Genomic DNA, 26,086 nt, shown 5'->3' with positions numbered 1-26,086 from the left:
GTTGTATTGTATTGTATATTGCTCCCTTTCTTGACTCAATAATGTAAAGTAAGTTGGCTAATTAAAAAAAAAAAAAAACCCACAGGTGACCGGTTTCTACTCTACCGCGCTTCCTGATGACGTTTGCGGTATACCCGGAAGTGGGGGCAGAGCGAGAGGTCTTCCTCCTGTCAGGGCTTCAGGGCGGAGTAACGGAGGGAGGTGGAGGTGGAGGGGGGCGGACCGGACAGAGCGAAAGCAGAAACGGAGGCTTGAGTTATTCCTCCTCGGCTGGGCGCTGGTGGTGTTTCCCGAGGATTTATTCAGAGTGAAGCCGCCCGGGGGGGCCAGGAGGTCGGTGTGTCTGTGCTGCTGTAACCCCGGACAACAACATGGAGCTGGAGAACATCGTGGCCAACACGGTGCTGCTGAAGGCACGGGAAGGTAAGGATGGAGAGAGGTCGGATGTCGGGCGGGTTGACAGCTCCTCTCTCTCGGTACCTTACCGACTCAGCAGCGGTAACGTTACCGGAGAGAGGGAGGACTCTGTCGGGGCCAGCAGCGGGACACGGGCGATGTTAGCTAACTGTTGCTGCACTTCCTTCTGGCCGGGTGATCAAACCTTGTTTTGATGATGCGTCTTGATATGAACCGAATACGTGCCGTTGTCTCTGATTGGTGCCAAACTCCATTTAAAAATCTGTCAATTCGATGTTCTCCTGCGTATCGGTAAAGGTAGATACCTGGGAGAACATGGTGTAAGACCTTTCCTAAATCCTTAGGAGGCACTGGTCAATTCGGCGTAGAAATGATTTATAAAGCATAACTTTATTCCGATAAAATCTCAACTTTAAGAATTTGTTCACGGTGCTCGCTACCCACACCCACTGTGCATTTTGGTGGGAGAAGGCAGTAGGAATAACAGGCGAACTCATTCTAAAAGTTGTACATCTATTGAAACAAAGTGCTGTTTGACGTATTGGATACATGCCGAATTGAAGAGTAGATCCTAACAACTTGTAAAACGCGTTGAGTCTTGCTCTCTAATGTGTGTACGTGTGCCGATAGTCAAGGTCACATTAATTTCCCAGATTTTTGAATGGACGCTGGCCCTGACCTCCGTACGAGAGAACGGAACGTATCGTGGGTCCGGAAGGGGATGCGACTGTGAAATGTGATTGCAGCGACACATCAGATCTCCCTCGCTGCTGTTGCAGCATCGTCCTGTCGTTTTGCGAAACAGGATGTTGTGGCAGAGCAGCTGTACTGGGTTTTGTTCTCAGTGCCAAGAACTGGCATTCATTCTTTGTATTGTTTGTCTTCCACTTGAAATGTCTCTTATCTGTTTACTACTTTATCTACTTTAAGGCCCAACATCACGCCTCACAATGGGATAGTATGGATAGATGGAAATATTATTCGTTAGAGTCCTATGAGTATTTTTTAATTTTGTGTCTGTGATGATCCTAGATGTCACAGTGTGAAAATTGTGGAGAAGTGTCTGCCATTGACATTTTGACGAGCTCAGGCGACCTCTTTATTTGTCAGACAGACTCACAACTGGACTTGAACGAAAGCTAAGAAGCTGCCCTTTCAAAATGATATCAAATATATTATTATTAAACATTAATAAAGGTCCTGAAAATGAGCCTTAAGAGGATATGCACCAGCACCTAAAATCCACCTTACTGTAGAGGGTGGTTAACTTCATGAGCTGATTACGGTGACAAAAGCTGCCATCCGGCAATCGTTATCATACCAAAATATCATCTAAAGATATATGTACCTTTTCAAAATTTGTAACTAGATTTTACCACCTTGAGTGATACTGAAATCTGGTCTGGCCCATGAGAGCGTCAGTTAATGTCTTCTATGCAAATGTCACAGAGCAAACTGCATCTACCAGGCACAGATAACAATCTGTGTAGGCGGCTGACATAACGCTAGTCCCCCGGCTCTTGTTAATGAGACTCTTAACTACATATGATACTGTAAACGATACATGATATTGTGAACAATAGGAGTCCGGTGTTATTGTTTCTCTAAACAGGAGACAAAGATCGCGGTGGCTCAGTGCCAGTTTAATCCTAATGCCATCTGCAGAGAAGATGAGTGTCATGATCCCTGACTGTGAGCTTATCTGCTGCATTCAGCTCATCTGCTGTGTGTGTCTGTGTGTGTGTGTGTGTGTGTGTGTGGGGTGTCTGGTGGTTGTAGAGGACCGGGGTTCAAGCCCCCTGTGTAGGCAACCATCTGCCCTGCTGAAGTGTCCTTGGGCAAGACGCTGAATCCGTCCCAGCTCCAGCTCTGTAGCTGAGCCTGACCTTTGACCTGAGGCAAGAGAGTTTACCTACCGGGATCAAAAAGTGTCCTACTATTATTATTATTATTATTATTATTATTATTATTATTGTTTTTAGGATAGACTACTTGCTTGTGGGTCCATCGCAAACTCTACTGATTAGTTTACTGACTATTAGAGCTGAACAATTAATCTGAAAAAAAAAATTTAAATCGCAAGATGAACTTCTGCAATTTCCAAATAGCAGAGGCTGCAGTTAATTGCTTAAGAGAGAGAGGAGCGTCCAAACTGGATTTCTAAACAAGGAGCTTTAGAGCTGCAGGTAATCTGTGGTCCATGAATCAAGTACAGTATTGGTGAAAAGCTTTCATCAGGCTCAAACACAGTAAATCCTGCACACTGACATCTATTTTTTTTGTAACAAAATCACTTTTCTTTAAACGATTTTAAAGTTCTAAAAAAAATGATGACCAAAAAAACCAAACTGAATTGCAGTTTAAGTCACAGTTGCAATATCCTGTCAAATAATCGCAATTAGATTTTTTGTCAGTATCTTTCAGCCCCAGACTAACAAATACTGGATGGTGAATCTACTAGTGTGTGTATCTTGCAGATGCATCTACTTCTTGGTTATTTCCATTTGCTCCTGTCGTTACAAGGCAGTAATTAAATGAAAGCTGAGCCCTGGCAATCTGAACTTTTAATTTTATCGCTTTTATCTCCTGCCTTATTCTATTTGTGTTAGACAATATATAAATACTGCCTTGGTTTGGATTGCTGTAACTTGCAGCAGTTTTTCTTTTCACTCACAGGCCCTTCTGTTTCATAAAAAACAACTCTTTCAAGGCGGCCTAAGGCTTCTTTTATATAGTATATTGACAGATTTATGTTGAAATCTTTATCTCCAAGAAGTCATCTTGGGGGAGGGGGCTGGTGGTTAGAAACAGAAGCTGCACGTGCTCAGCTCAAAAGTGAAAGAAGGACAACTTGTGAAGTGAAAGGCTTGAAAACATACTGTAGTTGCACAAACTGGGAGAATTGCTGGCACCATAAAAAAAAAAACCCAACAACCTCAAAATGAGCAAAATCAGAGCATCAAATTTTGTGGGTGAAGACTGTGTAGCTGAAACATGCTCACTGTGAATCCTAAATAAAGACACAGTTCATTCATTTTGCTAGAGTGCTGGTGTTGTTTACAATATTGCATTACACCGGAACAATTTTCCAATGTAGTTATTTATAATTAGCTACTGTAATTAGCTACTGCTAATTTCCAATGGCTTTTTTTTTACGTGCAAAATAAAACACGACGAGAGAAAATCAAATTAAAACACACAGCTGATACATACAGTAGAATACACAAGAAAAAAGAATCAAATTAACCAGACAGCAGATCCATACAGTATAAAACATAACAAGAAGAATAAGATTAACTAGGAATAAACGAGCGACTGTTCCCAGAACGCCATCCGATTTTTAAAAAGCGTGCAGCACCTCTGGGCGAACAGAACAAATTTGTATTTACATACGACCGCAAAATTTGCAAGCTGTCATTTTTCCTCTGCACCCATGCCACCAAGACTAACCGCTGTATGTGTGTGTATTGCACTCTGCAACCTGAGTGAGTCTAGTTCGTATGAGCCAGGGAAGTATCATATTATCAGCTGAATATTTTATTTTAATATGATACTTTCATGTGGCTTATGGCAAGATGTGAATATTTGTAATTGATGATATTTATACTGAATTCTCTCTGTTTGTTCTTTTTGAATAGTAATTTATTCACTAGCTTGGAGAGCCTCTTGTCTTGTTTTTATTGGTACGGTTTTTTATCAATATGCAGAATCTCTCAGTGAGATTACGAATGAGAAGTAAAAGTGGGTGAGTCCGTCTTCACTCTGCTCTCAATCTCAAATCTCAGTCACTTCAGTTCAGAGTGCTTCACTGGCAAAAAAAATTGAGAACAATGTTGTCAAAACATCAAGATGAAAAAGATCTTCTTTCAGACAGTAAACCCCTCCTCCCTCCCTTCAGTTACTGTGTGCTTTTGTGTGCAATTGTGTGTTTTAGTTCCTCCCTCTCCTCTCTCTCACTGTCAGTCTGTCTCTCTCTCGTCTCTGTCTCTCTGTCTCTCCCTCTGTCTCCCTCTGTCTCTCTCTCCCTGTCTCTTTCTCTCTGTCTGTCGCTCTCTGTCTCTGTCTCTCTGTCTCTCTCTGTCTCTTTCTCTCTGTCTCTCCCCCTGTCTCTCTCTGTCTCTGTCTCTCTGTCTCTCTGTCTCTCTCTCTCTGTCTCTCTCTGTCTCTCTCTCTCTGTCTCTCTCTGTCTCTCCCCCTGTCTCTCTCTCTCTGTCTCTCTCTCTCTCTGTCTCTCTCTCTCCTTCTCTCTCTCTCTCTCTCTCTCTCCTTCTCTCTCTCTCTCTCTCTCTCTCTCTGTCTCTCTCTCTCTCACTGATTTGCCATATTTCCATACTGTTTGTCTTGCTTTGCATCTCCACTGGAGCACAATAAGGATATTTGATCTCTGGGTTTCTGTGTTAGGCCATCGATCAGCTGCTGTCAGTTATCCTTCACCATATTGCCATCTGTCAGTGGACATAAACAAAGCTCTCAGGATGTTGTTTGCGTTGTGTCCATTCCTATAGTGATAACACAGTTTAATTCATACATGACTGTCAATACCCGCAGCCAAGTGACATTTGAATAGCAAATCGTCCAGCGTGGCCTCGGGTTTCTCCTCACAGCGATACGCAGGACAGGACGCCTCAGGACTGTTGCTGTAATCCCATCCAAACACTGTGTTGTCAGTGGGAATTTGAATAGCTTTTTTGACTGTGTCGCTCACTTTGTTGCGTGTTTCTGGCAGCGTTAACAAGCTCGACCCCCCCTCCGAAAATTGTCAAACATCCCCATCCTTACTGAACTGAAGAACATCACCTCCTGTAGAGATCTCATGGACTTTCAGTTAGTATGTGAAGGACAGCAATGTGCAAGAGGCGGCCAAGTCCAGTGCAAAAATGTTCACAATATGATATATAATGATATGGCACAGTAAAAAATCCTATTAAAACAACTTTGTAAACTGTTTTGAACTGATATCAGAAAGATATTTAGGTCTCAAAGCGATGCAGGCAGCAGCTCTGGACGCCGTCTCAACTTATGGGTTTTCATTTCATTGTGAGTTTCGTCGCATCAACATTTATTCAACTTGTGTGTACCGGACTCTCATTCTAATTTATGATCTTTAAGGCTTTCCTCAAGGTTGAGGTTTTAAATTTATTCACTTTGTCTCCTCACACATCAAACCCCTGGATGCAGCCTCAATGGGACGCAGCACTAACATGGCTAACGCTAACGTGCTAGACTTCCTCTTTACCTCCCTCCAGCTGTGTAGCTGTAACTTGACTGACTTGTGCCAGTCTGTGTGAGGAAGTCCAGTCCTGCATCAGGATGACAGGGAAGCTGGCTGGTAGTTTACTAAAACACACTAAGAATCAATAGCCATGGTTCCCACTGTGTGTCCAGTAAGAGCCAGGGCTTTCTCATTATTTATGTCCCTCGGTTTTCCCCCAAAACAACATTCTGTGATTATTTTCTTTATATCTTGGGGCCAACAGGCAGGATGTTTCAGCTGGCCCGGAGCTTCAAGTAAACTTAGAGAGAGGTTAGTCTTCCTGCTTGGCCCGTCAGCAGTTTGCAGAAAGCAACAGAAAACAGTATCGTGAAAACAGTAATGCTGAAAAAAAAGACAGTAAAGTAGCGCAGGCATGAGCTGCACGGACACACACACACACACACACACAGAGACTTTGGGACAGCAAACAGCATAACAAATAACACCGTCAGTCACAAGAACACCAATAAAAGCAATTGAAACATGCGACGAAAACATACGGCAGAGAAGTAGAGAAGTTTGTGTCGTCATTTTGCTGGAAAACACCTGAGGAACCTGGAACTTACAGATACACAGTGTGTACTGAGTGTGTCCAAACTCTGTCCACCTTGCAAACTGTACTGCTCATCATTCTTATCGCTGACAAGACTTGATTTTCACAGTGCTGAAACACTTCGTACAGGGACAATAGGATCTCATATATACAGTACAAATGACAGTGCAAAAAACAAACTCCTACTGTCTCACTGGCACTCAGTAGAGCTCATACCTTAATATTTTCTTCCATGCCACATCACCAACTTGTTTCACATTTTCATGACTGGACCTGAAATGGGACATGAGACCTGTCTGTTTACATTCTAGCCACTCCTAGGCATTTTATCTGATTATCTCAACACCACATGGCCAATCAGCTCTCTATCTGTTCAGTTTCCATTAGAGCTGCCCTAAAACTTATCAGGCTGGTTATGTCTAAACTGGAAATGAGCTCTCCATTGATTGGGCCTGTAATCTTCTTCTGCCCTGCTGATTGGCTGCAAAGTCTGACGGTATTAGGTGAATCTGTTCTGAAGTTATATGCCTTTTTAGTGAGAAGCCACGCCCACCACCACACCCCCTTTTGGCCAATCAGTTTGAAGAGTTAATCAGCCCTGCGTTCAGCCCTGACAACACGTAGCAAAACGTTTATTTAAACGGAAACGGTGGTGCGTTGAACACCCTGTTGTGTTACGCAAGCGTTGCAACTATGGCAGCTGAGGGGGCCATTTCTTTGCGTTCTTTTCGAAGTATTTTCGGAGCCTGATGAAATCGGTTTGAATATGTGTTTAATACTACAAAATACGCTCGATGTTACAGTCATTGCCCTTGCCGTCCAGAATAGCAGAGAACATCCCAATGGAGGGAAGGGGGATTGTGGAAACTGTGGTTCCTAATTATAGTGATCCAGCATTTGCCTCATTTGCATTTCAGGATGACAAGGCAAACATTTCAGGTGAAGGATAATCCACTTCTTACCTTCGAGACTGTGTTACCATCTATATGAGCTAATTATTTTATTATGAGTATTAGGCCTATCATATTGCTGATCACTGTTGTTGTGATATGATATTGTAATATTTACCATTATATATTTAGAGGAGTAGAGTGGAGTAGAAAAGTTTATGAAAGTGTCACTCCACAATGGTACATACAATAGCAAAAGATACAAATATATCTTATATGTCAAATATGTCTGTGCGCACTGCCTTTTTAATACGGCGGGGTTTATATACACGTTGCTGCTGATTGGCTAACACCTCTGACACACCCACCAAACGAGAGACAACGTACCTCAAAGCCCGTTGCACACCGTTTCACACCGTTTAGAGGAAACATGACGTTCAACCCGGAAACCGTAGCAAAACGGTGCACACCGTTTTCAGTAGAGATGCACCGATTGCAATTTTCTTGGCCGATTCCGATTTCCGATTTTTTAAAAGTCTAACCTGCTGATTCCGATTTTGGCCGATTCCGATTTTCTTTCTAAGAACTATAATTGACAGCACACACAAACATTTTTGTAACTTTTCTTTAATGGAAAATTAAAATTCAATTGTATGTTCATAATAAAACATTGACTATTAATAACTTACATTTTCTCCAAAACTGCACCAGGTTACAGGACCTTCTCTCACTCTCACTCAAACAAATCTCAAAATAAAAAAGTGCTCCAGGTTACTGGACAGAGCTTTTTTGAACAAATAAAATCCAAATGAAAATGAATTGCAGTATATCCCACTTTATACTTTCCCGAAAGAAAACAGGTGCAACAGATCTATATAACAACACACGGACTATTACTATTATGGACTATTATACAACAGGTAGTTCCGACCAAGCGATCTGATAGATCAACTAGACATTTAGAACGTGCTCAAATCAGCATGACAGCACACCTAGCCGTGCTCATCACTAAATATTACTCCGCCATATTATCATACAATATATTTAAATATAACGCTACGCTAACTCTGTTCAGCCTTGATGTTACCAGACGCTCTGCCATCCATCAGCTGTGCCGGTGAGTCGAAGTTCGCGGACATAGTAGCTAAATCTGTCCATGGAAAAATTATTTTTTTCAGCAGATATCTTAGTTACAACAAGATTGAGCTAGCAAGGCAGTTTTGTGTTTATATGTGTGGTATTTATTCAGTTTGGGAAATCCCACGATCTCTAGAAAGCATTAGCTCAAGTTGGCTGGCTGACTCAACAGGGACTAGAAATCGTCTCTGTTGCTAGGTCGTTACTAAGGCTCCGCCTACTTGCTGGAGTAGTAAACTAGGTTCCATTACATAGGAGTCTACTGATGTGACTGATTGTTTTCCAGTTATTAGTCAGACCCCATGTATTTCCAGGGAAACGGAGATAACACTAGCAAAACGTTTTTTATTTTGAAAGCGAATTGCCCCACAATATGAATACATTTTGTTTGTATCTTTTATTTTGTTGGTAACTGTTGTATAATCGCAATATTACACTCGAGGGTGTGCTTTACCGTCATTATTGGCACGACAGTGATGCGGTCAGCGCCGAGGTCCGTAAGCATCACGGTAACGCACACCCTCTCGTGTAATATTGCTTAATTACAGCAGAGTTTTTACCGTTGTCTTAAATTTGACCGGCACAGAATCGGATATATGAGACCGATCGATCGGCCGATTCCGGTCACCGGCCGATCGATCGATGCATCTCTAGTTTTCAGATTGAACGTGCCCCAGTTCTTCCTCGCCCCATGACTGACCTTTCTGCAAAGGTTTGTGCAAATCGGCTCATAACTTTTTGAGATATTCTTCTAACAGGCAAACAGACAAACAGACGGAGCAGGGCAAAAACAAAACCCCTGTCATGAGATAATGAGATAATCACTGTTTGGGAAAAAGTGACTCCTACTATTGCAGAATGACTGTTGGCATGAACGTAAACCAGTTGAAGTTGAGTCATCTTAAAGACCTTTTCTTGCAAAATAATCATGTTTTGGAGGAGAGAATCATCTGTGTTTTTTGCAATATTGGAATTTCAGGAAGCAAAATGTTTTCAGAAATGGACACATGGTGATATTCTTCAGCAGTGTGTTTGAGCAGCATGGCATGAAGCAGAAGTTTCCAAACTTTTAAATGACCTTTACTTTTACAAAACAGTTATGTTCCTGAGCATAGAAATATATCTGTGATTTTGAAGAGATACGTAGCATTTTGGAATGAAGCCCCTTCAAATGTCCCTACTGAAGATGGAGAGATAACAACAGCAGGGAGAGTGAAACCTAAAATAGTTCTCTGCAATTGAATTAGCCTTGGCCATTTTTCAAAGCCATGTTTAGCACTCACAGACAAAACTAAATGTATATCCCGTGATATCTGTAGAAGCTTAACTGATTGAGTTCCATGCAGAGTATGTAAAATAATGTAATTTAAATCAAATTATTAATTATTACATTTACAGATGGCCATCCTCTGTCTGCTGTAGAGCGAGGACAGAGGGTTGCTCTTTAAACCCCTCGCTTTTGACTTCCTTTAACCTTCCCGACTTCCTGATTTCGAATTCAACAAATCCATTCTGCCGAAACGGCAATGGGAAGCGGTTCAAACTTTAGCCCCGCCCGCAAAAAAAAGACGCTGAGTGGCTCGATTGTTTCTCAGAGCGAGAACAAGCCGCTGACGAGGGAAACACCAGCGGGCGGGACGAGATCTGGAGGAGTCTGGAGCCAGGCTGGGACTTTAGTGCCACGAGCATAAAAAAATAACCCTAAAAAGATACCTTGACATTTTGAATTAGCCTCAATTACTTCCCTTCACACAACACTTTCTTGGGTCATATTCCTGGGTAAACGTCTGTACATTTGTTTTTCTGGACACTTGCCATACTGTGAGTAGATACAGTTTCAGTATGGGTGACCCCCCCCGCCCCCCCCCCCCATTCCGGTTCACAAGGTCCCGATACGATTTCCGATTTGATTTGATTCGATCCAATATCAATTGGGTTAGGGATATTTCAGTTACAATACCAATTTTGCTTGGATATGAAAGAGATTCTCAGAGAACGAATGCTGTAAATTGTACAAGGAACCCTCTAACCTGGTGCATTATTAAAAATATTATTGTTTACATTTAGAATTGACCCCAAAGCAGTTACATTAATGTACTTTTTATTTGACATGACCAACACACTACAGCAGTCAACACAATATAGTGCAAGTTGTGCAACTCCACAGACTCTACAGTCAGTGAGAGTGACCAGATAAGTGCTTTCTTTAGTGCAGTGTAGCTTCAAGCTTCAAGCATCCACAGGAAAAGGCATATATTAAAAGATCGATCTCAGGATTTTATGACTCGATATCAGATCATTCAAATGAAGATCGGAATTTTTTTTTTTTTTTTTTTTAAACCCAGCCCTACTGCCGGTGTGGCTGCTGTGGGCTGCAGGGCCGCTTTAAAATGACATGTTAGCATTCAGCATGGAAGCCAAAGGGCACAGCCGCCTACGACCTGGAGTCTGGCCTCTCTGCCTCTTGGCTTCACTGACTGTAACGCTGTAAAAAAATTAATACATTTGTGATGCTAACAGGCTCACAGAGAGGCTTTTATCTGTATGGGCAGAGTGAAGCTGAGGGGGGGGGGGGGAGATGGCTCTGTGAAGCAGCATGGACTCTGTAAAGAAGAGAAGAGGAACTTCCTTCAGTTTCTCTTTGTCCTTCGTTCTGATTGCGTGACAGACGCTCCCTCTTGTTCACTTCTCCTCAAGAGCCTGTGTAGGGCTGCGCCGCACACACACACACACACACACACACACACACACACACACGCACAAACAAGCATACACACACAGACACACACCCTTAATGCCCTTCCTGTGCCTGTTGTTAAGAGAAGAGGCCAGTACCAAGAAAACAGCAGAGAGAGAGTTACTGTAGGATCAGATACACACACACACACACACACACACACACACACTCACATGCACTCACACACAATGTGATGCACATTACCAAAATGCACTGTAACACATAAATAACTCCCACACTCTCACACACGCAGCAGCACATGTATACGCACACCAACCAAACAGTAGGTCAAAATGCAGAACAACACACACACACACACACACACACACACAGACACACACACACATACACACACACACACACACAACTCCTTGACCTTTCCCTGGATGGCTTGTTGACTCTCTTCCACCTGGACTCGTCACACACACTCACACTCATACACTGTAAGGAATCTAAAGAGCTGCTTGTGTCTTTTCATTCATTTATTGTTGATTCATTTGTTTTCCTTACTCACGTATTGGGGGGCTGGAGCCTATCCCAGCATGCATCAGACAGGGCAGATGGCAGGGAGACGCCCTGGACCGGCCAGACAGGCAGACAGACAGACAGACAGACAGACAGACAGACAGACAGACAGACAGACGGAACAGACAGACAGAGGAACAGACAGACAGACACTCACACTGACAACAATGGGCAATTTAGAGCTCATTATGGATTCATATTAACCACTTGCACCCAGAGTTTCCCCTTAAATTCCTCCTTAAGTAGCTTCAAAGTTAGAAAACATTTTTTTTCCATTGGTATGAGAGCGTCACAAATATATTCTGTATCTGCTCGTTCAAATGCTTTATTGGAGCTCTAGCTGCTTATATTGAGTGAAATATTCAAACCCATATGCCATTTTGTTTTTTTATGGCTGCACCATTACATCAAATGGAAAAAATATAGATGTCTTTTATACACATTTCCCTGTAATTCAGCCTTACATATTTGGTATCTTTGGAAACCTTGGGATCTTGACTAGAATTGAAAATAATGTCTTGTGGGTTTGAACAAAGCTTGGTTCTTCTTGAGTTACCTTACTGTAAACAGATTATCGTGTGCAGTATTAAGCCAGTAATGCCCTGGTGCAGGAAACTACCCTACTTGGGCGTATCATCCCCTTCGCTAGTTTGCGTTCCCGGTCTTCCCTCCCAGTTCTTCAATCCAAGCCTGTTTTCTTTTGCAGGAGGCGGTGGAAACAGAAAAGGAAAGAGCAAGAAATGGAAGCAAATGCTGCAGTTCCCCCACATAAGCCTGTGTGAAGAGCTGCGACAAACCACAGGTAAGACCCCGGCACTGCCACTGGTTTCTTTTCTTGCTTGAATTCAGAGTCTTCTTGCTCGTTTATGTGTTGAGTGGGTGTCATTATCCTTGGGCCCTTGAAACCTGTTGAAAACCCATTGTATAAACCCATTGTGTTCACGCTGTAAACACGAGCACTCTTTGATCGGTTCCTGCAAAGCATTCATCCGAAAAAACATTAAAAAATTGCACTAGATTCTCGATATAAGCGATCTGACAATGAAATGGAAAAAAAAGATGCTTACACACTGGATTAATGCTTTCTTTTGTTGTTTATTCAGCAACTTTTCAGTCTGTCTCACAAAGGAAATAAATCACGCTGTTATTACTAATACCACTAATACTGATCCAAGTCAACAAGAGAGGGGCTTGAATTCTGATCAACAGGCACAATGTTTTTTTTATCATTTATTTTTTATTGCAACACCGTCAAGTTACAGACAATACAGCAGGTTGCCGAATACATTTTGAGTGTTTAACCCAACTATCCCTCTACCCCCATCCCTACCCCCCCCATCCCTATCCCCCCCATCCCTATACCCACACAGACATAGCATCCTTATTTAGCCAGAAGATAGATATCAAATTTGTCCACATTAAAATTGGGTTTGGTCATGCATCATTGACTCTTGCTGATGACAGTTCCAGGTAAGAAATGTCCAAAAAGCTCCGAAGCCAGTGAGTACTTGAAATATCATGAGGAGGTTTCCAACGCTGGACTACAATCTTCTTAGCTGCAGTCAGGCCTGCCAGCCAGACTTTGCATGTTTTTTTCCGCAAGGGGAAGGTGGGAGTCATCATTTAGAAGATGTACAGCAGAGTCCATTGGCAATTGTACCCCCGTTCTGCAAGGGTATTAATAACCTTCCCCCAAAAATCAAAAACCCCTGGACACTCCCATACAACATGTATAAAAGAGCCAACGGTTCCCTGGGATCAAAATGAGCAATATGGGTCAGGTACCAATCCCATTCGATGTCTAATTCTCTGCGTTAGATATGCTCTATGACAAAATTTCAAATGTATATACTGATGATTAACAGGCACAATGTGTTGATCTAGTGGTCGTTTGCTGAGGAAACTCTCACCCACTTCTCTAAATCTGCCGAGCAGTATATGGGTTAGAGGTCGACCAGTTTGGGGTTTTCAAAGGCCGATGCTCGGAAGACAAGGGCACAGCGCTGATTCATAACTGTTACTAGGGATGGGGCAATATGCTGTATGCGATTCGATACGCGATATGGGGTTCATGATTGGATACAAACACGATACGACGTCATAAATAAAAGTTCACACTGACAACAAAGTCTGACTGTGCAGAATTATGTTTCTTTCACGATTCATTTTTTCTGCCCCACGATACATAATGTAATTTTTTAGCGATGCGATATATTGAATTGCGATATAATGTCCCATCTCTAATTGTTGCGTATTTCTGGATATTTAAAAAAGAATTGCACAATGTCAAACTTCAACAGAACAGCAGCCCTAATAGCTGATTTGAAGTCTATGTTTCTAGCTAGCTACACAAACTAGCAACTATAATTGATCATGAAATAAAATCACCACAATTACCCATAAGATGCTAATATTTTTAACTGAAAATGTGTTTGTTAAGCGAGTAAAGAGTCTTACCGTTACACATTATTGTCACATTTCATGCAACATGAGGCTGCAGGTCTGCTATGATCAAACAGACACAAGGGGAGCGCTAGTATCAGGCAGGATTTCTTCTTCTTTTTGTTGATTTGTGGCAGATTAGACGCTAATGGGCAGAATTTGTTCATTTTATTTTAATTAGATCAAACTTAAACAGCGGCCATATTCGTCACCAATATCACGATAATCATAAGGATTTTTCTTGATATCAGTAGGCTATATATCACGATATGGTTCATGTATACAAAATCACGTTAAATAATCAAATTAATGTTCATCTCATTGAACTGAATGGTAATGTTAGGTGTGATGTCAAACAAAACAGAAATATTCAAATAATATTCCTACCATACCTCATTTTATCAGAGTTTTTAAGTAAAATTTGCTTGTCATCATCAATTCAGACAGCAGAAATGTGTGTCACGATATCAAAATATCTTCATATCATCACGATATGATTCCACTGAAAAACGATAATATTGAATTATCGCCCAGTCCTACTTGGAGTGTAATGAACTGGTGATTTTTTTCATTGAGGAAGCTCTCAGACACTGTTGACACTGTTACAGAAAACAAATTGCAGTTTGAGCAGCGAGACCGAGTTCCTTCACCAACGAACCCAACCCTAACTTCTCCAACACACCTGCGCTGTGAAGGTTTTTGGTTGATGACCATGTTAATGTTACTGGAACTGTAACTGGAGGCAGCTGACCCTGCTCGTCTCTAGAAGGAAAGTCCCACTGTGTAAATGTGTAATTTAGCGCACAGGGTCGCTCTATGTATAGACCATTGTCTTAGCTGTTATCTCATCAAATACCATTATTCAATTGTCTCATTATTCCTCACATGCAGGAAATGTTGTGCTCACTGCAGTCTCTGTACGGATTACACAGCAGCAGAAGAGCGAGTCAGGTTTTTTTTAGCTGTAAACATGGTTATATGGCTTCTATATTGTCAATAGCATTAATCCTGCAGTTAATTTCAATTTTCAACGACATCCTGCATCCGCTTCTAGGGGCAGAAAATCGTTTTTGCTCTGCGCTCTATGGGCTGATACTATGGAGTCACATTTGTCTGAAAAGGAAATAAATGCACAGAACAAGTTCCACAGAAATGTATATCACAACTGGTATTTATTTGTAGGATTGTTTGACATTTATTCAAATTGAGTGCCATTTGTTTGTGGACAGGAAAATACATTTGTGATCATCCTTGTTTAATTACAAATTGTGATATATTAGACTGTATTGGTCCGGTTATTATTATATTATTATTTGTTAAACTTGTTGTGTGCATTTATTTCTTTTTTAAGACAAATCTGACTCCATTCACTCCATGCACTTCTGGCCACGCCTCCATCTGTGATGTCACGGCATGTACTTTACCTCTGGCAGCTTCAAATGCTTTGCGATCAGAATATTGTCCCCGCCCCCCAGTACAGCTGGCTGATCAGCTATCACAGACACACACTCCTCTAGTCGCTCTTGCTGCCCATCCCACTTTTTCACATCTTTTATAGTTGTGTACTAGGTAGAGACTGGCTGAACACATTGTGTTTATGCACTTTTTCAGCAAACCCCTCGAGTAAATGAACTTTCCTCAGTATATTTAACCAAGCTCTGTAATTAAGTGCATTTTTGGGGTAGCAAAGGGACTTTACTGCCTTATTGGACTTTAGGGGACTGAAAAGTTTTACTCCACTACTGCGAAGTTTTACTACACCACTTTTTCCACTGCCTTTTTATGTTTTAAAACGTACCATATAGTAATTCGTTTGGATTTTGAATTGGATCAATAATTTTGTAGGACTGGGTGTATCTGCCATTTTTTTTCAAATGGCGGGTATCTAATGGAATTGGGTGGGTATTTAATGGAACTCTTACAAGTTTGTTCAGTTGTTTATTTGTTGGAATATTGTGTTCAGAAAATGGGAGTAAAACAGGAAAAATATGCCATTTGGTGGATATTTTCATCCAAAACTAGCTGGTCATCAGGTGCAGCTGTTGGAGTATAGCGAACACGTCGCTTCCTCCATCATGGATGGGGGCGGATGGAGAGTGTTGTGTTTTGTAATCATGAGGCTTACACTGCATCCTGTCCAACATGTGGACAGTGAGGATAGGCTTCTGTGGCAACTTCTGTTTTTTTTTTTTTTTTTACTTTTTCTTTTCTCTTTTTTTTTTAACCAAAGCCTCAAAGATACTCGAATAAACCCTGGCTGCTTTACCGTGTATAGCATACAGAAAATTTTGATTAGTCAAAACACATTTTAAATCCTCAGTCAATCACATTTTTTCCCCCGCAGTCTTCGAGCAAGCTGACATATATTCAAAAACAAACAAGCAGCCAATATCTCTCCCATACCTCAACCCCTCATTGCCCTTCCTCTCTCCTTTCATACCAAGTTGATCATGGATCCTGTTCAGAAAAGTCATCTGCATCTGAACACTGAAGCCGTTCAGCCCAAGGCAGGCCGTCACAAAACTAACCTTGCTTAAGCTGAAACCGCAGAGGAAACTGCGGCGGGTGCAGAAAGAGGAAGCAGACTGATGTTTCTGCTGAGCCCGCGCTGCTGCTCCAACCTGCAGAGCGGCGACTTTCATTTTAGCAGGTCACAGGTTTAGGACAGAAGAGGAGCCAGAGTGTTTTTTTTTTTTGTTTGTTTTTTTTGCCATGAGACTCACTAGACAGAAGAACACAAACGCGGTGAGGTGACGATGAGGTGCAAGTTCCCACGTGCGAGGTACTGAAGCACGTGAAAGTAGCAGAGAAACGAGACAAGGACAAACACTTCCTCTGTCTAGTGAAAGCTAGTAGAAATACCAGTACACTATCCAGTGTTGCTGGATTGAGTTTGTGCTCAATTTGAAATTATAGTTAAAAGTTGACTTCAGTGGGCGTCCTGGTCTGAGGTGGGTTCGAATCCCCTCTCTCTCTCTCCCCCATCTTTTGTCTCTCTCTTTTCACTGTAAAACTGACCAATAAAGGCAACAATGATTGTTAAATCTCCATGAAATGAACTCTCATTGCTTTTACTTCCTGGAAAACAGAGTGTCTTTAATGGTGAACTCATGCTGCACCATTAGGCGTAAAAAAAAAAAAGAAAACCCTCCAAACAATAAAACCATCAGATTTTTTAACAGTCCTGCCCCTCCCGTCAAATGAAACTGCCTCTCTCTCCCTAACTGATCTCCCATTGGTTTACATTTTTGAATGAATGAATGAATGATCCCTCTTTGCGTTATGTCCCCCCCCCAACAACTCATTTCAACAGGAAATACATCAAATCAAGGAAGTAAAGATGAAGTTCAAATATTAAATTCAGTTAGAATTGTGGCGTTCTGGTGGCCTTTTCAATAATAATCACTTTAAATTTAAAGCACTTGCATTCAATGTCAAATTATGCCTTAGAAATTCAACAGTTCAATGTACACATGACAAATTCAGATTGATTGCTGCTAGCACTTTGGGTCACGGCTCAGCAGTCCAGTACAGCAGGTTGACAGATCTATATCAGCAGCAGAGGCAGAAACCCCCGCACCATTATATTTCACAGCAGTCATATGACTTCCACATCAAAGTGTTTAATGGCTGTCTTGGATTTGAAGGAGCGGTCCAGTGTTTCACTGCAGTTTCGGCTCCGTTCCCACGGGTCCGGGGCCCCTACAGCAACAGGAGTTACGACGTACAAAGACGTCATTGATTGTTGCCGCATGAAACGAGCTTTTATGGCTTGATCTTATTTTGGGGGAAGAGTCACTTTATTGCTGTTGTCTTGAGGGTCCTGTGCACTGACACTGACGCTGGACTCACTCACACACATTATACATCTTCAGATCACATTGATTTTAAAATTTTACTGTTGACCTACGAGGCTTTACGTGACCAGGCCCCTAATTATATCAAAGATCTACTAACCCAGGCTTTCGCGACCCCAAGTGGGGTCGCATGGAATTCAAATGGGGTCGCCTGAAATTTCTAGCAATTGATCAATACAAATAATTATTATTCCCCTCATAAAAATCGAGTTTAAATAAAATGCAGGATATTGTTAACTGAGCTCGGCATATCTTGATTCACGCGATCACACGTGACCAGGCCACGCGCTTTCCCACGCTCAAACATAAACAGCGCGCAATTAAATTTGAGTCATTGTTTGTTCAGCATTAATTTGCAGCCTTGTAAATACAAGCTCACCTGTACATATCCTGCACTGGGAAAATAAAATCCTCACTTTGTGCACTAATCTGTGGCTCGTCCTGGCTATTCTGCCTCCGGCTGCCGTCCACATTAATATACATGAAATAGCCTAAATGTGGTCTAAAATGAACGTTTACTTGCAACATAGTTTTACAAACTATTGCATGATCGAAAACAAATTAATTTTAGCAAAAAAATGTCTGTGTTTTGAATGTCTGGGGTCACTAGAGTTTTGTGACGTCAAAGTGGGGTCACAAGCCACAAAAGGTTGGGAACCACTGTACTAACCCCTTATGTGCCTGGGTGCCCTCTTAAATTGGCTGATAGTGGCTTTCTGGTCGTTTCCCAGAGTCCGGCTGGTGACTAAAGGGTTATCAGGCTTTTTGCAGTCCGGGCCCCGACAGTCTAGGACGAGTTACCTGCTGAGATTAGGTTTGCTGAATCTGTCACTGCTTTTAACTCTCTTCTTAAAACATTCTTTTTTTAGAAAAGCTTTTATCTCTTTGTGAATTTTATTATTATTTCATTTTACTGTATTGTGTTATTGTTTTATTGTATTTTATCCTTTTGTGAAGCACTTTGTAACATTGTTATAAGTGCTATACAAATAAAGTTGATTATTATCATCAGTTGTTTTTTTAAAAAGCCCTGGGCTCATCTCACCGGCATAAATCTGTACTTTCTCTTGTCTTTCTGTGTTATTTCTTGGCTCTGTGTAGCTCAGCAGCTACATGGCCCAACCTGTAACACTGATGGTATTGTAGAGCAGTTTTCATACGTGTCTCTCAGCAGAATGGGGAAGCTCTCTCTCTCTCTCTCTCTCTCTCTCTCTCTCTCTCTCTCTCTCTCTTTCCCAGCCAGTGCACCAGCAGCTCTGCAGGTACCGACTGAGCACAGAAACAGCTTGATACAACCAGGAAGTGAATGAGACGCTTCAGAGCGTGTGCAGCAGGAAGAGAGAAAGAAAAATAAGAGAGAAGAAAAGAAAGAAGGAGTGTAAAAACAAAGGAGTGAGAGAGAGAGAAAGAGGAACTAAAACACACAATTGCACACAATGAACCCCATGAACCCCTAATTGCATACTACAGAGAAAGAGAGAGAGAGAGAGAGAGAAAGAGAGAAAGAACGAACCTGCAGGTTTTATAGTAAAACCATTCAGGTTTGTCATGCAGTTCAGCTCATGGTGAGTTTTTGAATGAATTTTTCTGAGCATCATGAATTAAATGAAGCAGCTAATTCTCAAACATCCGTTTTAGCAGTGAGTGACTGGACAATTTTATTTAAATGTAAAGGTTTAAGTTATTATGTTAGAGTTTTTCCACAACCCAAGGGGATCTTATCTTATCTTATACTGTATGTTGTAGTGTTTCATGTCATATTTACTATTGTTAGTTTGCATAAATTGGCAAGATATAGCATTGAAAACACCCTCTGAGTGCCATTCTAGTTAGATTTTTTTGTACTCCCACCAAAATATCTGTCCAATAGGTCTGCTTGATATTAGTCAGTGAGAAACGAACCGGACCAATACAGTCTAACAACCTCTAGTGGACTCTGGTTCAGACTTTAAATGGACTATTCCAGTATGAAAACGCCCCTAGAGTAGTCGGATTACATGATTTCTGTGTATTAAAGTCCCCAAATTTCAAACAGTTGTGTCTCGCTGCCATTTTGGGGGCCGCCAGCCTGTGAACAGACCGACTGCAGCTTTAACTTACTATGTTAAAGTTTTTCCTCAACCAGGACTACATGCTGCAGGGTTTCATGTCATGTTTATTACCGTTAGCTCGCATAAATTCGTACTCATGAATGTAAATCTTTGTGAAAGTTGTTTACAGATGAAACGTGCCTTACATTTCACTAGACATCATCTGCTCTGAGCAGATTATTGTTTATACTTAGTCTGAGTATAGTATAGAGTATTTTATTGTTTGAAGAATATTTAGCTTGGAGGAATACTGATCTCCTAAGGATAGTCCTTTTCTAGGAATATCACCAACTCAATGGCTTGTCTGTTAGGACAGAGCAGCAAAGGCAGGAGTTCCAGTCCAATCTTTTATTATGGGATAGCTTAAACTGGTTTATCTGATAACAGAAGAAAAAGGGATAAAGGGTATTAATCTAGACATCATAATTCCTAATTTCAATAATTAATAATCCAACGAAGGTAATTTAACTTCAAACACAATTACTACGTAAACCTAGGAATGAAGAAATAACTTTACCACTACCGAAACTTAGTCAGTACAGCAAATAAATCCTACTACTAAAGCTGCTATAAATGCATTTCAAACCAAAGGAAACTTACATATCATATACACAGATCAAACTACTGGAGGGATGAGGCATCCACATGAGGCCAGCCAGCTTCTTTGTTCTCAAACGTTTGCCACAGGTGAGCCGGCTGCCTAAATTGTTTGTTTGTGTTTGTTTTTTTTACCATTGTATCATCAACCACTTCTTTAAAATCTCAACAACTCAAGTCGCAAATCAACTGGGAATCAAAAGGTCAGCAGCTGTAGATAGATTCCCGGCACTCTAACAAGGAGCGGCTTATCTCACTGGCTCCACTGAAGGCTGCTGATATGTTCCTGGGCTAACGAGGCCGTCCCAACGCCTCCGGCTCGCTTTTAAACTGTAAACATCCCCGGGTCCATTTGTTTTTCTGTCTCTGCTGCGGCTCGGTAAAATCCCCCTTTATCAGGAACAGAGCGCTGCGAACGGCCGGGCCGATGAACTCGTGAACTACGCTCGGCGACGGACAGATCACAACGACCAAAACTGGATCCTTCGTCAGTCAGGAGTTTCCTTTTAACCTCTCCGGTGGCCTGCGCTCCTGTCCCATCCCTTAGAGGTTAACCATAGGAACATGTGGTGCCAATGTGATGTGAAATATCACCACAATCAAGATGTTTACAGCAGAGTTTCCATCCGTTTGGCGGGGGGGTTTTTGTGCGATTGTGTATGGGAGTACTGTCCACTGCACAAAGGTTGTTAGTATATGAGTCAGAGGCCTTATGTTAGATACCCGTACATGGCACACAGGCTGGCTTGGGTAAACACACAGCCTACATTGTTAGGAAGACATCCATTAAACCCAACTGATGGTGACCCTTGATAGAGCCGCGCTGCCTGGAAGGGCGATGCGGCTGCACAGCTCCGTCCCGGGAAGGTATTCCTGAAGGAAGGGAAGCGGCTTTTCCCAGAAAAAAGTTTGAATACAGTGTGCCAGAGGTGGCTCGAATCATCCGTGCATGCATTTGTATGTAAGTGTATGTAAGTGTATGTAAGTGTGTGTGTGTGTGTGTGTGCCAGGGTCTGAAATTAGCGTGGACTCGGGACAAAAGAATGGCCTTGAAATTTCACAAAATGGCCGTGAAATTTAAAAATCAGGGTATGAAAAATGCCCCTGATGATTCTTTTTTTTTTTTTTTTTTTTTAGCATTTCACTCAGTTCACATTGCTTTTGCTGGGTTGCGAAATAATCATGTTAATTCAAGCACTGTCCCCCGTGGGCCACCGTAAGTGATTTGTGGAAGGCTGTGACCGGGCGATTCCAGTGCGTTCTGGTTGAGGAAAAGAGAGCAGTTTTTTTTATCTGAAAACAGATGAGTTCACAGCCTGAAGCTGTAGGAAATGTGGCACCATGCAGCCGGCAGTAGAAGAAAATAGAGACACCATATAAACCACGGCGTCAACGAAATATAAAACAACCAATTTAGGGGAGGAAGATGGACTGGTTGGGCGCAGAGAGGGGAAAACGGCAGCATCCTCTTCTATGAGGCCTGCCACCAGCTTCCAGCAGTGGGAAAGAACTTAAATGTTAGTAGTAATAAACTGAGTGTTTATTTGGCAGGGTATTATTTCTTAGTTAAAAAATTGACCTCAAAAAGCACTAAAATACCCCTAAAAATGAGGTCAAATGGGCAGAAATATGGAAAATATGGAGAAAAAAAGTGAATTTCTTACCCTAGTGTGTGTGTGTGTGTGTGTGTGTGTGTGTGTGTAAGGGTTAGGGTTTAGCCATTGCTGTTCCTGCTAATGTTTTCTTCCGGAAAAACCCTCACAACAAAGCCTGTTTTTTTTCCTGAAAGGTGCCATGCAAATAACGTTGGCTTTGATTTGCCTTAATTCACTGGAAGTCGCTGCTGTCTGGCTGCTGTAGCAGATAGTGCTGGGTGAAGAGGCAGGCGGCAGAGCATAACTTCCCTTGATTTGAATAGTTGTTGTCTCCAGGGAGGAGAAGGGAGGAGAAAGGAGGGAGAGAGAGGGGGGGGATACTAGTGAGCAGAGAGAAATTAGAAATAAAAAGGAGCCATTAGAAAGCAGAGAAATGGACGGGGGAAAAAGACACAAAGTGAGTAAGAAAGAAAACTGAGAAGGGGAAAGAAATTTGAATTTCCATCTGGGATTTCCCATCTTGGTCTAAATGATGATTGAATGAGTCGAGGGGCTGCGCTGAAAGTCGTAGGACATCATGAATTAGACAGAAACCTGTTTTCTGAAACCAGAAAAAAGTGGTGAGAGTGAGTGAGTCTTGAGAAGAGAGAAACCTCTCCTCTCCTCTCTTTTCCTCTCCTCTCCTCTCCTCTCCTCTCCTCTCTTTTCCTCTCCTCTCCTCCCCCTCTCCTCTCCTCTCCTCTCCCTCTCCTCTCCTCTCCTCCCCCTCTCCTCTCCTCTCCTCTCCTCTTCCTCTCTCCCCCTCTTCCTCTCTCCCCCTCTCCTCTCCTCTCCTCTCCCCTCCTCTTCCTCTCTCCCCCTCTCCTCTTCTCTCCTTTTCTTCTCTCCTCACTTCGCTCTTCTCCTCTTCCCTCCTCTTCCTCTCTCCCCCTCTCCTCTTCTCTCCTCTCCTCTCCTTTCCTCTCCTTTCCTCTCCTCTCTTCTCCTCTCCTCTGCCCTCCTCTCCTCTCCTCTCTTCCCCTCTCCTCTCCTCTTCTCTCCTCTCCTCTCCTCTTCTCCTCCTCTCCTCTCTTGTCCTCTCCCTCTCCTCTCCTTTCCCCCCCTCCTCTCCTCTCCTCTCCTCTCCTCTCCCTCTGCTGGATTCTGTATTTTGCGCATGTCAGAAACATTTATTCTGTTTAAACACTGAGGAGCATGTAAACACACCATGAGATCCTTGTATTTAGCGCTCACTTGCGGGGGGAAGTATTTCATTCAGAATAAAAAATATGGCTCATGTAACCGCAGCTGCCAGCCCATGCCAACACAAGACTTTTTGTGTGTTTGGTCTTCATGATTTACAGCATGTGCTGTCCTGAATCCTCTGTCATATTCACCACAACTCCACTGATCTACTTAGGAACTCCATTTGTCCATAACCGGATAATTTGGAAATGGATTGCCCGCCGCTGGGGGATGTTATATTTCATGCATTAAGAGCAAGTTTGGGTTGGACAAGGAGCTTAATGAATTCTAATGAGGCAAATCTCGGCCCACTCTTTCTGCGAGGAGAATGTAATTTATGGGAACATGCACTTTGGGCTGTGTCAGAGAAATCCCAGAGGGTTTTTTTTTTGCTTTATGTTTTCCGTTCAAATGAATTGTTAACAAGATTCGGATTAGTAGTAAAGAAAGGGAGCAGCCGGAGGGCATTGGCAGTCTTCCTACAGAAGTTAAGTGCCTCTCTGGGCGATCAGCTGCCTCCCAGATCTGCTGTGCTTTCTCCTGCACTCCTCTGCTGTCGTCTGTCCTGTTGTCTTCCAGTCGTCTCTCCGTTGCTCTTTCTGCATTCTGCTCTGCTCTGCTTTTACTTAGCATTGTCCTGCTTTGTCACTTCCCTCTGCTCCGCTCCGGTCTGTTCTCTGTATTGCAGGACGGAGGAAGTATGACAGTATGTGCAGAGCGAGAGAGTAGAGGCGAGGACAAGAACAGAAAAGAGATAATTAGAGTAGAACGGAGGAGAACAAAGAGGACATGGCAGCATGGCAGGACAGGACAGGACAGAACTAAGTAGAGCAGAAAAAAATCAAAGCGGGATATAACAGAGCAGAACAGGACAAAACAAAGCCTAGTTTAGCATTTGACAGCAGAGCAGATCAGAGCAAAACATAACAAGCCAACAGCAATCGAGATGCATCATTTGCCCAAGTTTCGTCAAAATTGGATCTTTGTGTCTGAGATGTCATGCTGGATGGATGGATGGATGGATGGATGGATGATGGACCAATCATTGGGCCTATCAGTGTAATTCTGAAAATTCCACTACAGATTGGTGAGATGCATCATTCCGCCAAGTTTCATTAAAATTCCCTTAGTGGATGTAGCGTTCCCCAATTCCACAACAAGTGGTGAGCAGTGTTGGGCGGTAACGTGCCGCAGTAATGTGATTACTTTTTTTCAGGAACATTAGTGTAAGGAATTTCAATTTCAAATTCAGTAATTACATTATAGTTACTAATCCCAGTAACGCGTTACTTAAAGCCTTAACTCCCCTTCAACCTTTTGTTTTCTCTCCTTTGAAATTTTCAAAACTTTTTTCTTTTTTTTTTCTTCAAATCCCTGTTTGGTGTTTGCAGCAGTTATTTACGTCGGCTGTTAGCTAAAAAAGTAAAACAAAAGATGGAGGGTGAGGGACAGACGCAGACTTTCAGCAGCTGGAAGTTTTCCCATCACTTTGAATTGATCTCAGTCGAGGATCAAAGAACATTCTGGTCTGTTATAAACTTTGTGTGGCAGCAGAACTCTTTCCACAGTGAAAAACACAACATCCAGTTTATCAAAGCATCTGATACATAACACAGCGAACTACCGCTCCTGTTGAGTAATTAGTAATGTGATTACTTTTTAAATGACTAATAAGTAAAGAGTAATTGATTAAATTTTCTGAGTAACTTGCTCAACACTGGTGGTGAGATGCATCATTGCCCCCAAGTTTCATCAAAATCTGATCCTGAGATATCATGCAAAACAAAAAGACAAACAGAAGGAGACGGATTCTTTAGTCCTTCCCCTGTTTTCCACCATGTTGGACAACAGAGCAGGACAGAGCAGAGCAGAGCAGATTTCTCTCTCCTTTCGTCTCCTTCTCTCTCTCAGTATATCTGCTCACTGTTGCCATCAATAACAGTCTCCTCCTGCTCCTCCCTGCCACTGGCGCCGCCCCACACGCTCACATTTGTTTTTTTGCATGAAGTCCCCTCAGTCTCTTTGCATCGACCTGAGTCAAAGATGCAAATGGACATTTCCCACCGGACAAAGAGCTCGAGCGGGTGGAGAAACTCATAAAACGTCTTTACAGAGTAATGTAGAACTTCTATATGGACTGTGTCCATATTGTGTATTTATTGAAGTATTGACTGATTCAACTGATTTGATAATTTTCATATTTTCAAATGTGAGCGGTTTAGGGCTGAACGATTTGAAAAAATATCTAATTGTGATTATTTTGGCTGATATAGCAATTGCGATTTGATTTGCGATATTAGAGAGAATGATAATTTTTACATAATTATTCTCATTTTCATTGAAAAACGTATTAAAATCATTATGGTGTGATTTTTGCAGGGATCTGTACCAAACAAAGATGTTTTCTTAAGTCTGTAGAATATGATGTGTAGGCCAGGACATCTCTGCAGCATGACAATATTTAATTTAAAATGGTATTTTGACACATTTCACCTTTAACAAATATTGCTCCTCCTGCGATTTGAAATTGCAGTAGGCCATATTGCGATTTTGATAAAATTTCGATCGGTTCTTAGAGCGGTTCTGTTAAAATAGAAACATTGGCACCATAAATAAAGCCAGGATAGATTTTCCACACCCATAACAAAGTGTGAGTCCATAGACTTTGACAATGATTTAATTAAGATGGATAGATAGGCAGATAAATATAACTTGTAAATTGATTTCATTTGACACATTTTATTGCAGTATGCTGGTGTGTTTGTTTG

At 42.0% G+C, this 26,086-nt stretch overlaps 1 protein-coding gene across 1 annotated transcript in view; it reads left to right on the top strand.

Moving 5' to 3' along the window:
• Positions 1-246: 246 nt before the first annotated feature.
• LOC139638784 (G protein-coupled receptor kinase 6-like) overlaps positions 247-26,086 on the top strand; it is a gene marked incomplete at its 3' end in the record, with an annotated part of 60,412 nt that continues 34,572 nt past the window's right edge. Inside the window, exons 1-2 of the mRNA XM_071512814.1 lie at positions 247-423; positions 12,220-12,315. Of these exons, the coding sequence (XP_071368915.1) occupies positions 372-423; positions 12,220-12,315 (148 nt within the window). The remainder of the gene's footprint in view (positions 424-12,219; positions 12,316-26,086) is intronic.

The sequence above is a fragment of the Centroberyx affinis genome, unplaced genomic scaffold, assembly GCF_046629955.1.
Source record: "Centroberyx affinis isolate AG114_WGS23_722 - 3 ecotype Tasmania unplaced genomic scaffold, CSIRO-AGI_Caff_v1 ptg006553l_1, whole genome shotgun sequence".
NCBI classification, from domain to species: Eukaryota; Metazoa; Chordata; class Actinopteri; order Beryciformes; family Berycidae; genus Centroberyx; species Centroberyx affinis.
The sequence above is the reverse complement of the archived record's forward strand: the minus strand, read 5'-3'. Positions and strand labels throughout refer to the sequence as shown.